We start from the raw sequence: 15,287 nt of genomic DNA on the forward strand, positions 1-15,287 counted from the left end.
CTGGCCTCAGAATTAACCAAACTCTCCATTGTTGAGATTTCCTTCAGCCCACTGGCATTTTATATTTTGGTATACAGCAGATCATTGAACTTCTGTAGGTTTAAAAGCTTCTAACCTGATAAAGCAGGTGATGGCAGCTTCCTGAGGTCATTGTTCCACAGGTGACCCCCCTTAGCAGTGAGAGGAGTCTGTCTTTCTCCTGTTCAAGTTTAGGCACCCAGTTTAAGACTTAAGAGAAGAACTGTGGCCTGCAATATTCACAGGAGCAGATTAAACAACGGGTTTGGGTTAAGATTATTTCAAACAATCTGAACAGATGTGGTTAACAGTGTTCACAGAGTCAGCTTTCTATGTGGTTGTCTTCTGTTTGGGAATTCTGTGGGAAAAGATGGATTTCTGTGGGAGGTAGGGCAGAAACCAAGAAGATTGTCAGGAATAAAATGAAAAAGAAATATGTATCAGAGCTATGATTAATTCTTGAGTTTTGAACCACAGTTTCAGTGCACTTCTATTAAATCAAGGTAAGTGACCTCTAGTGCAATTTTTTCAAAATCTCAAATTCTTTTTAATAATTTGTATTAAGAGATGACCTAACTGTGCCTTTGACATTTTTTGTATACCAATATTTATGCATATATCATATGCATATATCCATAAAAACAGCTGCAAACTGAATTTGTGTCTGTACCTGATTGTTTCCTCCCCCCCATTATTGTAGCTATAATTAAAACAGCTCTTCCCAACATGGACAGAGAAGCCAAAGAAGAATATTTTGTGGTCATCCAAGCAAAGGACATGGGAGGACATATGGGTGGACTCTCTGGAACTACAACAGTGACAATTACCCTCAGTGATGTGAATGACAATCCTCCTAAGTTTGCACAGAGTAAGTGCCATTATATGTGTGTGTGCTCCTATGGGAGAAGCTATTGTGTTTTTCATTTCTTTTTTTTTTTTAATCAAGTAGTTTTTTAATCTTCCTATTGCCTGGGTTTTTAATGTAATTTAAAAGACGTAGTTGAGACTAGAGAAGGTTAATCATCCTCTGCCTGATTAAGAGCTTAGGAAAGAAGGAGTTACATCCACAACAGTGTACAGATCTCTGCCTTCCTTTTTACCCCTCTTACATCCACCAAAAAGGGCCTGGACACTGCTGAAAACATACTTATTTCCTCTCAGTGCAGTTGCTTCTGTGTGCTTTGTTGCTTCCATCTCATGCAGACAAGTGACACCACCAGTAAAAGACACATAGAGCAGATAAAAGGAATAAAAGCCTTGACTAATTAGGCAATACTGAAGAAAACAAAGGAGATAAGTCTGAATCTAGATAATTGTTGATCTTTAATTCAAAATCCATATTTTCTACTGTGGTTCCAATGGGTATCTTGCTGAGCTAGGTTAAAATGATTTGGCATCCTGCTGAGATTCTCTGCAAGCTTTGTAGTCTATTTCCAAGATGAAGACAAAAAAGAAAAAAAAAGAGGAAGAAAAGCATAATGACTGGATTGATTTTATTTGGAGCTGGTGCAACCTAATACACTATTAGAAACTTAGCATTTTATCCAGCTTGTTCTGGAAAATTAAAGTTAAAAGTTTTTTGAGGCTGCATCTAGATTTTGCATCATTTTTGTTTTCCTAGAAGTATGATTTTCTAACAAGGTGCTCAGGGACCCAGCATAAAGTTAATTTTTTTCCATCTATGGATGATTTCAACTTCACTTTTGCCCTCTTCTGAGGACACAGAGTAAAATGGGTTTGTCCTACTGCTCAGCATATGATAAATCTGCTTCTGTAGCCTGTAGAAAATGTCCGTAGAGATGGAGAGAGAGAAATCTAATACAAATAAGCAGAGGCAAAAGCTTATTTTCCAAATATATATTTTATTACCTCATCTTAGTGGTTTTTAACAGATAAGCACTCTGCACAATAAAAGGTTTTCTTTCATAAAGCAGGAAATGCATAATTTTTTTACTTTGTGTCCTGTATTTGCATTGCCTTTCCCTGTGTTAGTGTTTTCCAAGAATCTCCCTAACAATGCAATATCTACAGATGAACTCTATCACCAGCCTGCAGAAGGATGTCTCTTTTATACCTGCAGTGTCCTGTGGCTCCAGCTCAGGGAGCACAGACCTGCCTTTGCCAGCTTACCTGGCTTTTATATTGTACAGCACTGCCTCAGAAAGCCTTTGGCTGCCAGTATGGCAAAAATGTGCCCTGAAAATCAGCAGCACAGCTGGTCCAAACTGGGGGCAGCCCAGGAGCACCGCATGTGGGGGTGGAACTGGCCTTTCCCAGTGCTTTTGGACACAGTGACACACTGACTGGGGGCACCAGCAAGGCTGCATCCTTATCCCTGGAATGCATTTGCTCCTGGATGAGTTTTCCTGCAGCAGCAAGGAAGGTGCTGCCTCTGAAGCTGTTACAGCTCCTGCAGGATTTGAGCTTCCCCCTAGGAATAACCACTGACCATTATGCAAATTCATTAGGAAAAAACCCTGCTTGTTTTATCACTGGGTATTATGTATTTATTGCTTTAATGATGAGCCACAGTAACATTGGATCTGGTTGTTATTACAAATTCTGCCTTATAAAAGGCAGCATTCTGAGCTGGCTGCCCAGCACCACAGATTAGCCACGACTCTGCCCTTGGACAAGAGCTGAGCAAGTCTGACTTTTTTTTTTTTTCACACTGTCGAAGCACAGTTTGTATTTGCCTGGAAAGGAAAATAAGAAAGGATCAAACTTACAATAAGCCCAGCCAGAATGAAATCGAAATTCATAAGATGTAATACATGCTGCTTGCACAATAAATGGTAATGAGCTCGGGAAACAGGGTGCTCTATCGGGTTATTGTTTCCAGGCAGGACAGAAATGTATATTTATGGTTTGATTTCAGAGCGTTAGCCTCCTGGGTTTTAGAAATGAAAAAGATGAACTTTCACTACTTCTGTGATCTCTCTGAAATAATTTTAGAGGCGTTTTATAAGTCACTGAAGTTTTTAACCTGGCAGTTTACCACAGAATTGTAATGAGAGGAACTGTGCGCTGCTGTGGAAACCCGGGGCTTTCAAAGGTGCCCAGTGTGGATATTCTGGTCAGCTCAGCACTACGACACAATTCATAATTCTGGAGAGGAATTTGTGTAAAAGAGTAAGCTGCATCATCAATTTTAATTTTCTCTTAATATTTTGTAAACTATTTTAATAAATCTGAGAGCAAAATTTCAACTTAACAATGCAATCAGCTGTGCCTGGAGATTCAAACCACAAAGTGTGGACAGCAGTGTAAATGATGAATGCATAATTTAATCTCCCAAGGCACTTCATTGCTTTGGCTGCTCATTGTTTTTGAGCCATTATGGATATTCTGAGGAATCTTGATGATCTCCGAATTATGTGTAATAATTTAGCCTAGGAACATTAAAAACAAGTCACTTTGGGATTCATTGTGTAGCTAATACATGTATTTGTGAATTCCTCAGTCTCCTTTCTATTTTCAACTGGTGATACTGCAATCACCTAAAACAGGTAAAGCAACAACTCCAGAACATTGTTTTTGGAAAACTATTACCTGCACTTAAAAGATTGTCTTAGAACAACAGGGAGGACAGAGAAGAACAAGGCCAGAATCCTGTGTCAAAAACTGTTTTAATAGTCTCTTCTATTATCCTTGAGTTCTTTTTGCTTATTTTAACTCCTGAGCAGCATTTTGTTTGATTAGCTCATGTATTAACCTTAACTTCAATAGGAGTAAATTATAAAGAGATAGAAATATAGGGACTCTAGAAGGAATTTTGGGTATAAAATGTTTATCTTCTGGTTTTTTAGAGTACTGTTAAGAGCAGGGAGATACAAAAGAAAATGGGTATTTTGGGTTTTGCCTTTAAAAAAATTCTACCTAAAATAATATACCTAAATAGATTTTTGATGCTTTTTAGCTTAAAAGGTTTGAAGCAGGCATAACAAAAAATAAAATGTTGACAGTTTGAATAGCAATTTCAAATGGATTTCAGTGTGACAGCAACAAATAGCAAACACAGTAACGATTACTGGGAAAAGTTATTGTTTCCAGTAAAAAAAATTAAAATTGGGAGCTTCCTTGAAAGTTTCCTTATTTGCTTCCTACCACGAAAGGGAGGTGGAAGGGTTTAAACAAACAAAATGAAACTACATTTTAAAAAGTAGTAAATATTTAAAGTTATGTAGAAAATATTTGAAGTTATGTAAGTATTTACACAATAGATTTTTAAAGAATTAGACCAATATTTTGTAGAGTAAAAGCCAAGATTTCTTGGTTGAATTGTAACTCCTTGTCAATAAAATACCTGTATAAAAAGGTAAGTTCTGCAATGTTGAAAGGAGCTCAATATTTGTGTTTGCCAACACAAAACATCCCTGCAAGGCAGAAGGGGGGAACTACTGGAATGGAAAGGACACTCAGCTACAGTAAAGTGAATATTCTTGTGTGAGGACCACACTGTGCTGCTTTCAGTCAATAACTTGTGTAAATGGGGCTTGGATCAGCTGCACACCTCAAGAGTTGATGTTGGGGACGTGTAAATATTGAAGAGCACACAGGGGACATTGGGACCAGCTGTAATGTTTAGTCTTTTCCTCTTGTTTGTAAGGTCTCTATCACTTCTCAGTAATGGAAGATGTTGCTCTTGGTGAACCAATAGGAAGGGTGAAAGCAAATGACCTGGATATTGGAGAAAATGCTAAATCATCCTATGATATTATTGAAGGAGATGGAATGGATGTATTTGAGATTACTACGGATGCCCAAACTCAGGATGGCATTATCAGAGTGAGAAAGGTAAATCATATCTCTGTTATAAACATAAATTGTTCATTGTACATGTAATTACCCAGCCAGACTTGGCTCTGTGAGAAGATGCTGGATTTCCAGGGATTCTTTCATCTACGGATGAGGTGTCAAGCCAGTGGAGTGATGAAAAGGGGTGGACTGGCCATGTTCCTCTGAATTTTCATTGACAAAATTGACCACTGGAGAGACATCCATGGGTGCTGGAACTGTTAATCTTATCCAGGCTCCCATGTGGTCACATCATGCAGGTTTCGCTTCCTTGGTTCCAAAGGAGAAGAGTAGATTAAATTCCACTTTGGTGGTGGTTTAAACTTCTGTAAAATGTTGGCGGAGTATTCAACAAATAGCTTCTCTCAATTATTTGATTTCCTGTGTAGCTGTTCAGAGAAAATAAACCACAGTGCATTAATTAAATTACCTGATATGTGAGAGCTTAGTCTTCTACCTTTTTATCATGTTGAACTGTCTTCACTCAATGAACAGGGATTTCAGTGAATTTTATCAAGGAGATTGGTAGTTTCACATGAGAAGAGCCAAATTTGGGCCCTAAAGAAAACCATGTTTCCTTTTCTATTCTTGTACAGTCTTGAGGTGTGGTGAGGTATTTGCGTGTACACAACAAAAACACCACCCAATTATCTGCAGAAATATGGGGAGAGGCAGCATAGAAGAAAACTCATCTAATAAAGCCAAGGCAACATTAATTGCAGATTTAATTGTCACTATTTTCTGGGGAAAGAGAAAAAGCTGTTCCTCGTGCTGTGTTCTGAAAAAAGATATTAATATAATTTATAGCAGTGGCAGAGGGTTTTAACTGCATAGCACAGATCACTCTAAATGAGTCTTTGTTTATAAAAAACAAAAGTAAACAAAACCCAAACCACGATATTCCAGTGAGGAAAGGTGAATCCAATGAGCACAGGTAATTAATATTCCACTTGTACCTGTCATTAAAGAGGTCAGGCAGATCGCCTGTCAAAACTTTGTGTTTTCTCTTTCTCATTGACTAGGTCAGCACTGTAGCTTTATAACAAACTGATGTATATTTATCTAAATTTATATTTGTTTTTCTAAAGAGAAAATTATGATATACATCCCAGCTCTTCCTTACTGTTATTTATTGTATGCTGTGGCCTCTCCTGTAAGCTGAGGCAATTAGCCTTTTGCCCTAGTTCCCTTGGCTTTATTTCATAACTGAATCTCCACCATAATGTTGTTTCATATTTTCATTTTGACAGCAATAATAATTTTGGTTCTACTCCAGTAGATGATGTATGGAGGGTACTGCTCACCAACAGATTTTCTTCAGCATAAAATCATGGGCTTTAGACAATGCTGAGTAAATTTTCAATATGATATTCTGATTAGGCATGACTAAATGTATTGGGGTGCTGTCATTTCTGTAAAGCATATGAAAAGCAATTGAAAAAGTGCTACAGGAGCCATGATTGGCAAATTGTGAATATGCTGATTTATAAATCCCCATTCATAATTTCAAAAGCATACTAATTTAAGAGCTGCAAAAGAAGCAAGATTTTCTTGTGTTTACTAGAATTTGTGAGAAAGAGCAAATCCCATTAGAGTTTGATTCATACCTGAAAAAAATCCACAGAATTTCAAGATATACACATTGAAGTCTTTGACAGACTTCCTGAGGATTCCTGTTTGTGCTCTTGCTGGTATTTGCATTACAGATTCAGAGTGTCTATGTCCTCTTCTTTTTATCCCTCAGACATTATAATGCAAATCTTAATATCTTTCCAATGCTTGGCAATTTGCATCTTTGAAATTTGAATCGTTGTGAGACACAAGAGAATTATGAAGTGAATATACTGATGTGCTTCACGACACAAACTTGAATCTCCCTTAATGAAAAAGTCTAACACTCAAAAGTGTCACAGATTTGAGGTTTATTTGGTGTTTCAGTCCCTTAAATCCATTGAGTTTTCATCTTTTATGAGTTAATATAGGACTGTAAAATAGTAAAAACAGTGGTAACATGGCAGGTATATTGATAGAATAAAGTAATTTGTTTTGTGATTCTATCTGTGGGAAAAAAAAAAGAGAAATGATACAGAAGTAGAAATTGCTACAGTTTTAAGAAATTCCTGAGAGATGTCTACCTCATTTACTCCTATAAACTGAAATACAGAGGTACTTGTAGTGCAAGAATATTGAAGTACCTTCTCATATGATTAGCTCTACATTTTGCCTCTCCTGTCCAACAAATAATAATTTCTAGTTCTTTGCATTTCTCACATTGTTCTGGAAGTAATAAAATATTTATTCTTTGTGGAGCCTGTTGAATTTATTTTCTTATCTCCAGCCAGTAAAGCACTGATGAAGTGCATTATTGGTATGCAACTCGTGTCATCCCAAACAAATTTGTAGTATTTGTCTGATATGTAATTGTAATGGTATAATTCATGAGAGGGAATATTTCAGTAAATTTCTTGTGAAAAACAAGGAAACAGTGCTGTTTTCTCTGAGGCTGGTAAATAGACAGATATCTGTATGTGCCTAGAAAATCTGGAGGTTGGGTTTCTGGGAGAGGGAAGTGACTGCATTAAAACTCATTCCGTGTGCTTAAAAATGCACATAACTCCCATCCATCAGCATTGCAATCACTTGTTCTCTGTGGCCGTCAGCAAATGACATTTATCTTTGTCCTTCTCAACAGCCACTGGACTTTGAGACCAAAAAGTCCTACACCCTGAAGGTGGAGGCAGCCAACATTCACATTGACCCTCGCTTCCTCAGCGGGGGCCCCTTCAAGGACACAGCAACCGTGAAGATCGTGGTGGAGGATGCTGACGAGCCCCCAGTCTTCTCCTCACCCACTTACCTTCTGGAAGTACATGAAAATGCTGCTCTCAACTCCGTGCTGGGGCAGGTGACAGCCCATGATCCCGACGTGTCTTCCAGCCCTATAAGGTAGGGCTGCTTTCAAGGGTTCTTTGGGAATGCCACTGTCTGATCCCAAGTGGATTTCCTCACTCACTGTGTGGCTGTTTTCATGCTGTTTTGTTTCTGTGAAAATGCCTGGGTAGGATTTGGTTTATGATGTTAGATTTATCAGTTCAGATCATTTTCAAAGTCCCCAAAACACGCCTTGCCATAGGAGTTGTCTTATGAAAGAGAGGAATGCAGTGAAAATAAGAAATGTGAGTGGTTTTTATGAGAAATGAGGTTGGATGGGGTTGAATCATCAGAGTGTATCTCTGCAGTGAATTTAAATAATCCAGTAGTGTCTGCACTAACAATACTGAGTTTGTGCCATGCAGTTGTAAGGTTGTCAAAACATATTTTGTATTCCTTTGTCTAAACCCATTCCTGGTTTAAAGACACAAAGTCAGAGATGATTATGCCCATATGACTTCTGCATCTTCAGTCTATAATATTTTCCCTTTTTGATCTAATTTAAACAAAATCTTTTATTCTGGTTGGATCAGATCAGTGGGTTTTATCTAACTTGATGAGCACACATGTTCCCCTTCCCCTTGGTAGTGATTGCATGCTGAGGTGAGTGCTCCAAAGCACATTCGGCTCTGTGTAGTACTGCCTGCTAAAGGCATTAGGAAAACCAACACCAAAATGTGAAATTCATAGCAAAAGTATATGTGGAGAGAGTCAATTTAATAGTAATCATCACTGTGCATTGCTGCCTCAGGGAATTTAGGGCAGGCAGCATCAGGAGGATGATGTTAGCTGTTATAATCCATCATTTTCTATCACTATCATTTTCTAATCATTGTCACTTCCATCAGGTTTGTTGCAGAGCTGGACTTAAAACGTTTATGCAGAGGTTCTGCATGATGCCTATCATAGTATAGGATCTTCAGAATTAGAAATTCGGAATTGCCAACATGTTTGGATGCTTTAGGACTTATGTGTGAAGATGTTGGAGAGTATCTTTAAGTTTCCTACAACTTCCTCCTGAGGGGCAGCTCTGATCTCTGCTCCCTGGGCCAGGGACACCACCCAGGGAACAGCTGGAGATCAGGGAAAGGTTCTGCTTCCCCCAGAGGCTGCTGGCTGGCACTGCCCAGGCTCCCAGGGAATGGGCACAGCCCCGAGGCTGCCAGAGCTCCAGGAGGCTTTGGACAGAGCTGCCAGGGATGCACAGGGGGGATTGCTGGGGGGTCTGGGCAGGGACAGGAGTCTGACTTAATGATGGGGATTTTTGAAGGAGTTTTGAATGAGTTAGAGATGGGACCTTTGAGGGGTTTTTTTGATGATCCAAAAAAACCCCAAAAAAACAAACAAACAAACCCAAAAACCTTTGAGGTTTGTTTTGATTTATTTTTCTTATCTTCTACACAGGCAGGAAGGGTGAGTTCAGCTCACATCTTCACTGCGTGGTTCAGAAGGTCACAAGACCTTTAGTTACAGGACCTTTTAAGGAGTTATTGACCAATAAAACACTGCCAAGAAGGATATTTAAGTTTTTTGACCCAATCCTTAAATATTTCATCTTATAGACCCATGCTACAGTGTAAGCTTTTTTCATCATGTTATGACACACAAATCTACTGTACTGCATTCTAAACTCCTTGTTTACCTTTGTAGCTACTTTTGTTTTTGCTGTATCTTAAAGTCTAAAACCCTAAACTTAGCTTATTGTGTCTCTGCTTTAAACTATAAATCCACATTCTCGCTTCTGTCACCTAAGTTTGGAAGCTTTTTCCAAGGTCTCAGAACAAATCCTGTGTTTAATTCTAAGCTGTGGCTTACAGGCCCAAAGTTCTGAGAATTCCCTGCATTTCAGATTCCAATACTCAATAATCCTTGTGGTGCCTTCCCACTCAGGATATCCTCTGGATTCTCATTTCTAAATGAGATTCAGGATTCTCATTTCTAAATCAGACTTTCAAAAGCAGATAACCACAGCATCATCTACCACAGATTCCTGAACAAGAATGCCACAGAACGGCAGGGTCCCATCTGTCACAGTTGAAGCAGTGGCTCCATCCCTGATTTTTCTGCTGCTGCCCACTGGTGTCTGTGAAAAAGACAAAAAATATCCTCTGAGAGGAGTGTGAGAGCAGCCATGGTGACAGCAAGTCTCTTCCCTGTGTTCCAGCTCCACAGTAATCTCTCTTTCAATGGAACCTCAGCTCCTTCCCTCTGCCCTGCTCTGCTTGCTCTTGGCTTGGTCCTGGCTCCTCTTCCTCCTCCCCATCCCCTCTGTTCCTCATCCCAGCCTGCCTCCACCCCTGCTTCACTTTTACCTTGGCTGCTTTTCCACTCTTCTTCTGCTGCCCTGGCTTTTTTTTTTCTCACCTGTCTCAAACTCTTAATAATTCAGACCTTTTACAAACCTACCTCTGCTCTAAAGCTTAGCCTTTTTATTCTGTCCAAGCCCAAAAAATGGATCTGAGTAAAAGACTTATCTAGTTTCCACTTTTTCATCATTTTATAAATCAAGAGACCTTCAAACTTTTAAAAACAAAACTACTTTGTGTTTGGAAACTGAATTAGAATGTTATTGCTCATCAGGTCATATAAAAACATTTAGCACACATGAAACAGAACTGGCCAAAATTCATTACATTAAAAAAAAGGTATTCTAATACTAATCAAAAAAATTGATTAGTATGATTTATATATTTTCTTTAAATAATATAATACTTTATTTTAGAAAATATTAAATCTTATATTGGCTTAATAGCTAATAAAGGAATATACAGAGCACAATTTTCTGTGCAACTTTTTTGCTCTTGCTTGCTTACCTGTTTAATTTGGATTTATCAGGGAGAGCTCTAGAAAGCTCAAATTCTTCTCTTTTCTCTTGCATTTTTTGCATAAAAATATTTTAATGACAAAAAAATATTCAAGTTAGTACTTCTACTATTAAAAGAGGGAAAATACTAGTTGGAGCAAGTAGGGAGCAGAAAGACAATTCCTTTCTTTCCAGTTCGGAACAAAATAGGAAGCTGGCAGGTTCTAACAGAAACACACTCAAGCACTGGTTTTATTGATTGGAATGTACATTTCAGGTATTAATTCTGTTATTGTGTCATGTATATATGATGCAGATTTTATGCATATTTTCTATGATACCAAAAATATCAAACTTTAGCTAAAAATCTGAAAAATTACAACAAGCTGGTCGAAAAGTGATGGACTGTTTTAATGTTAGTGTTGCCTGGCCTTTTTAAAATCCCTTTTTTTTTCCTTTCAAAACAGAATTTTCGCAGGCAACAATGAATTGTACTTCAAGGAAATTACATTTTTTCAATAGATATCTGTTCTATCAATATTTAGCTTAGACAGAGCTACTGTGTACATTTGTTATAAAAACCCAGGCAGCACAAACAAAATATGAATCACCTTCTGTGCTCCCAATACCACGTCTGCTTTGCATTAGTCTGATACATAAAGGCTCCACGCATTCAGAGGACTGCAGTGCCACAAATGAAATCAAACTTGGATATCTCTGAATGTGGGAAGTCTGATAATTGAGTCAAAGGATAAAATGTTAAAGAATTTAGAAAAGCTATTATCAAATACAGCCTGGAAAGAAGCTTGTGGTCTTAGGGGAAGGTGTCCCTGCCCAAGGCAGAGGTTGGAATGAGATGATCTTTAGGGTCCTTTCCAACCCAAACTATGCTATTACTTTTTTTTTTTTTTAAAGGAAAAAAAAATGTTTATCCTCATTTCTAACCAATTCACCAGTAGTTTGCTTTTAATGCTTGCTTAGAAAATATAAAGCATTGTCTGAACTTTCTCTCACTTGGTCTAAAGGCACAAAGCCTCTCATGGGTTTACCAGCAGCTGTATAGATGGATTTTTGGGGCTGTCCTGTGCAGAGCCAGGAGTTGGAATTCAATGATCCTTGTGGGTTAGGACATTCTGTGATTCTATGATTTTTTTTTAATCCATCAGCTTTAAAATAAGCAACACAAGCTCTTTTTGGTCCTTAGTTGCACGCTGCTTAAGGGCCTCCTATTTTTAAGGCTGATGGTGAAAAGGCTTTACAGAGTTGGGTAATAATTGCAAATAATTGTAGTTTGTTGTGTTTCAGCCCAGTAATTCCAGGGTTTTGTGTCAGGGCCACATCTGGATGCATGCCTCTCCTTTGGGGAAGGGGCTCAGTGAGTCCAGCTGAGCTGTGGGGCTTTGCTGTGGCTGGTGTGGGCAGGGTGGCACATCCTGGGAACAGCTCTAGCCTGGGAAGATCATCCCCTGATGGCACCCAGCTGTGGGCTCCGGGGCTGGCACACAGCTGTGGGCTCCAGGGCTGGCACACAGCTGTGAGTGGCTCCAGGGCTGGCACCCAGCTGTGGGCTCCAGGGCTGGCACCCAGCTTGGGCTCCAGGGCTGGCACCCAGCTTGGGCTCCAGGGCTGGCACACAGCTTGGCCTCCAGGGCTGGCACACAGCTTGGGTTCCGGGGCTGGCACACAGCTATGGGTGGGTTCCAGGGCTGGCACACATCTGTGGGTGAGCTCCAGGGTTCCAGGCACACATCTGTGGGCTCCAGCAGTGCCCACTCCATGCTCCTGGTGTTACTTTATAACGATGCTCTCTTCATCTGCAGTGAGTTATCTTGGATAAAGCGTGATCCAGGCACATAGCAAAAAGTATGAGCAATAATGTTTCTTCCTATACTGCAAGTGCCCTCCTATAAATCACTGCCCTTCAGTGGCTTTCTCTGTGGAGAGATAAGATTCACTGGAGCTGGTTTTCCCCATTCCTTTCAGCAGAGATTTCATCTTTGGCAGCAGTTGATCATTTTCTTAATTCACAGCAGGCCTTAAAAACCCAGACCCAATATTTTGTGCCTCTCTAATGGTGCAGTTGTTTATCTGTCACTAAGTACCCTGTCCAATCTGCCAGGCACTAATAAAAATAGAGATTTAACACTCCTGGGGTGTCAGTGCTGGGGTTGAAATCTCAGCAGGAGCAGCAAAAAAAGGGTTTCTGCTCCTATTTGCATTAGTGCAAATAAGGAGTAGATCAATTAAGTCATAACAACAACAGTGCAAGAGCAGGACTGAGAATCCTTTCCAGGCTTCTGTTAAACCGCTGTGGGGTTGTTCCTATAATTGCCATAGCAGACTCATAAAGTAACCCAAACTTCCCAATAACCTGTGCTGGTTTTATGGCAATTTCAAAAGATATTATTTCCCAAGATATTATTTTCTCATTTTTAGAGAAATATATGTTTTATGTATGTTTTATGGATCTGACAATGCACTCCCATTAAAAAGAGTTACAACAGCATTATCATGAAAAGGAAACTTCAAATGTATTGTTAGTTTTCCCAGGTTTATGACACTGCAGATTTTATTTTTTGGTTTTGTAAAAGATATTTATCACATTAAAATCAGGAGAGGGTTTTACCTCTTTGTTATCTTGCAAAGACACACAACTTATGTTAAAAATGCTTCCTGTTGAATTGCTGGGTTTGTGTTGTAGTTAATACTGCTGGGAGGAGATGAAATGTGATATAATAAACTCACAAATGTGTCACTCCCTCTTTTATGACTTCAAAACCTGCATGGCAGGAAGGCCGTGAGTGGAAATTTAAGGAAGGATTGATCCTTAGAGAAAAACTGTCTTTCCTCAGTGGAATTTATGTCAAGCCCAGGGCAACTAAACACTGAATACCATATGAGCATTTCACATTTTATTTTGTTTGTGGACTGGGAAAATTTTTTATATGTTTGAGATCAGTAGAGTTCTTTCACTGTCATTACATAAAACTCAAAAATGAAAAGACAGTTTTAAGTGATGACTTCTAAAAAAGAGCTGATTGCTGTTTTCCCTTGTATTTTCTTGAGTGAAATCTTAAACCTGTGAAAGGCTGTAAGGTATTTTTTACTAACTTCACTAGTATCAGAATTTTACTTCTAATACTTTAATTGGAGCTAGGAAGACATCACAATACGGTTAAGATCCATTTTCAAAAATGATTGCCTGAAGTCAAACACCTGCAGCTTTATTCTTCCACACAAGTGACCTGCTTTTCAGAAATGCTGAGTTTGGTGCAGTTCCCATGAAACCATTGAGAACTGTGTATCTGGAGCTCACGAGAAAATAAGTTTACTTAAATGTCCAAATAAGTTTACAATAAATGTTCAAATGTCCATGTGTCCAACTTGAGGCACAGATATTTGGAATTTGACTTCATATCTTTCTAGTTCTCTTCTTACCAAGCTAGTAATTTTTCAATGAGTAGAACTAGTTCTTCTGAGAGTTTCAAACAAAACAAGTAAATATCTAACAAATCCTATTTTGTAGTGAAGCTGGGGATTTCCCTCTTAAATCCATTACTTGTGAAGTACCTTACCAGTGTGATCAGGTTAGCCTTGAACTCTGGCAGTGCAGCATTTAAACACTTAAATTTTGAGATTTTGATAAGTTTTCATCATTTAGAGCTCTTTTTGAAAGTGAGCTGTATCTTCCAGAATGCATTGCACAAATAATCTAATTGCAATGTAACTTTCATTCTAAGTATGAAAATATCTGATACAGAAATAAATAATAAAAAGATGAACACAATAATCCTGAGCTTTGAAATCAGATGCTAATGCTGTGTCTATTAAAATCGATTGTGTTAGACTGAAATGAGTTTGAGTTCATTGGAATATATTTATTGTCGTGTATAAAGGGACCTCCAAATCAGAATATTTTTTGGAAATTGCTTCTGCTAAAGCACAAACCAGAATGGAATAGCTGATTTTCAGATAACTATGCCATTCTCGCTGTAGTAAAATACATTCTTTTACTTTTATTGGGGAATTTTAACAATGTGCTTGCAAAAGGTAGAAAAGTGATGAGAAAGTGACAGTCTGGAGTCATTTTTCTGGCCACTCCATAAGGTAATTGAGTGTGATACCTTATCCTAACTCACCTAACTATTGTGAGTAATGTAATGTATTGTCTGTAATGCAGAACAGATGTAAAAACTGCCAGTGCATGCTGGTAGCTTCTGTAATACACAGACACAAAGGCTTAAAAGGCTTTTGTATAAATCCACAATCAGGATTCAGTAAAACCCCTTGAAGTCAATTGCTGTTAAACCATATCAATAGTTTATCACTCAACTCCCTCTTTCCCTACCTTTCCTGTCAAGAAACTGAAGGCTCAATTTTGTCATTTAGTTTCTTTTCACGAAGAATTCATTAATAAAATAGCTCTGTGCAAATGGACAAACATAAAAGCTTTCTGGAGATCTGGACCTGAGCTTTAAATCATCATCCTGCTTAATGCACCACTGGAGCAATCCACTGCAGCTCTGGCTCCCTGCTTGGGCTGCAGAATTTACCTGGGCATTCCCATTTGCAAAGTCTGACTACCTGTCAGATGGAACTTGTTTGGTTAAAAATCAGTGATGTCAACCCAGAAAAGAATCGAGCCTCCAGCATCTGCAGTGTTTTATAGGAAAAAATGGTGATTCTCTGTGCTCTGCCCATGGAGCTGCTTGAACCATAAGCAAATAATGTGCCTGGT

The 15,287-nt window shown here is 38.7% G+C and overlaps 1 protein-coding gene across 2 annotated transcripts in view; it reads left to right on the forward strand.

Annotated features, from left to right (window-relative positions):
- The window catches only part of CDH8 (cadherin 8), a 156,709-nt gene that overhangs the window by 86,979 nt on the left and 54,443 nt on the right, over positions 1-15,287 (forward strand). For both annotated transcript variants that reach the window (XR_005258253.1, XM_038148047.1), the window contains exons 5-7: positions 719-886; positions 4,628-4,815; positions 7,508-7,761. Coding sequence is in view for 1 of the 2 variants with exons in the window: in XM_038148047.1 (XP_038003975.1) it covers positions 719-886; positions 4,628-4,815; positions 7,508-7,761 (610 nt within the window). In the remaining variant the exon portion in view is untranslated. The remainder of the gene's footprint in view (positions 1-718; positions 887-4,627; positions 4,816-7,507; positions 7,762-15,287) is intronic.

The sequence above is a fragment of the Motacilla alba genome, chromosome 11, assembly GCF_015832195.1.
Source record: "Motacilla alba alba isolate MOTALB_02 chromosome 11, Motacilla_alba_V1.0_pri, whole genome shotgun sequence".
Lineage (NCBI taxonomy): Eukaryota > Metazoa > Chordata > Aves > Passeriformes > Motacillidae > Motacilla > Motacilla alba.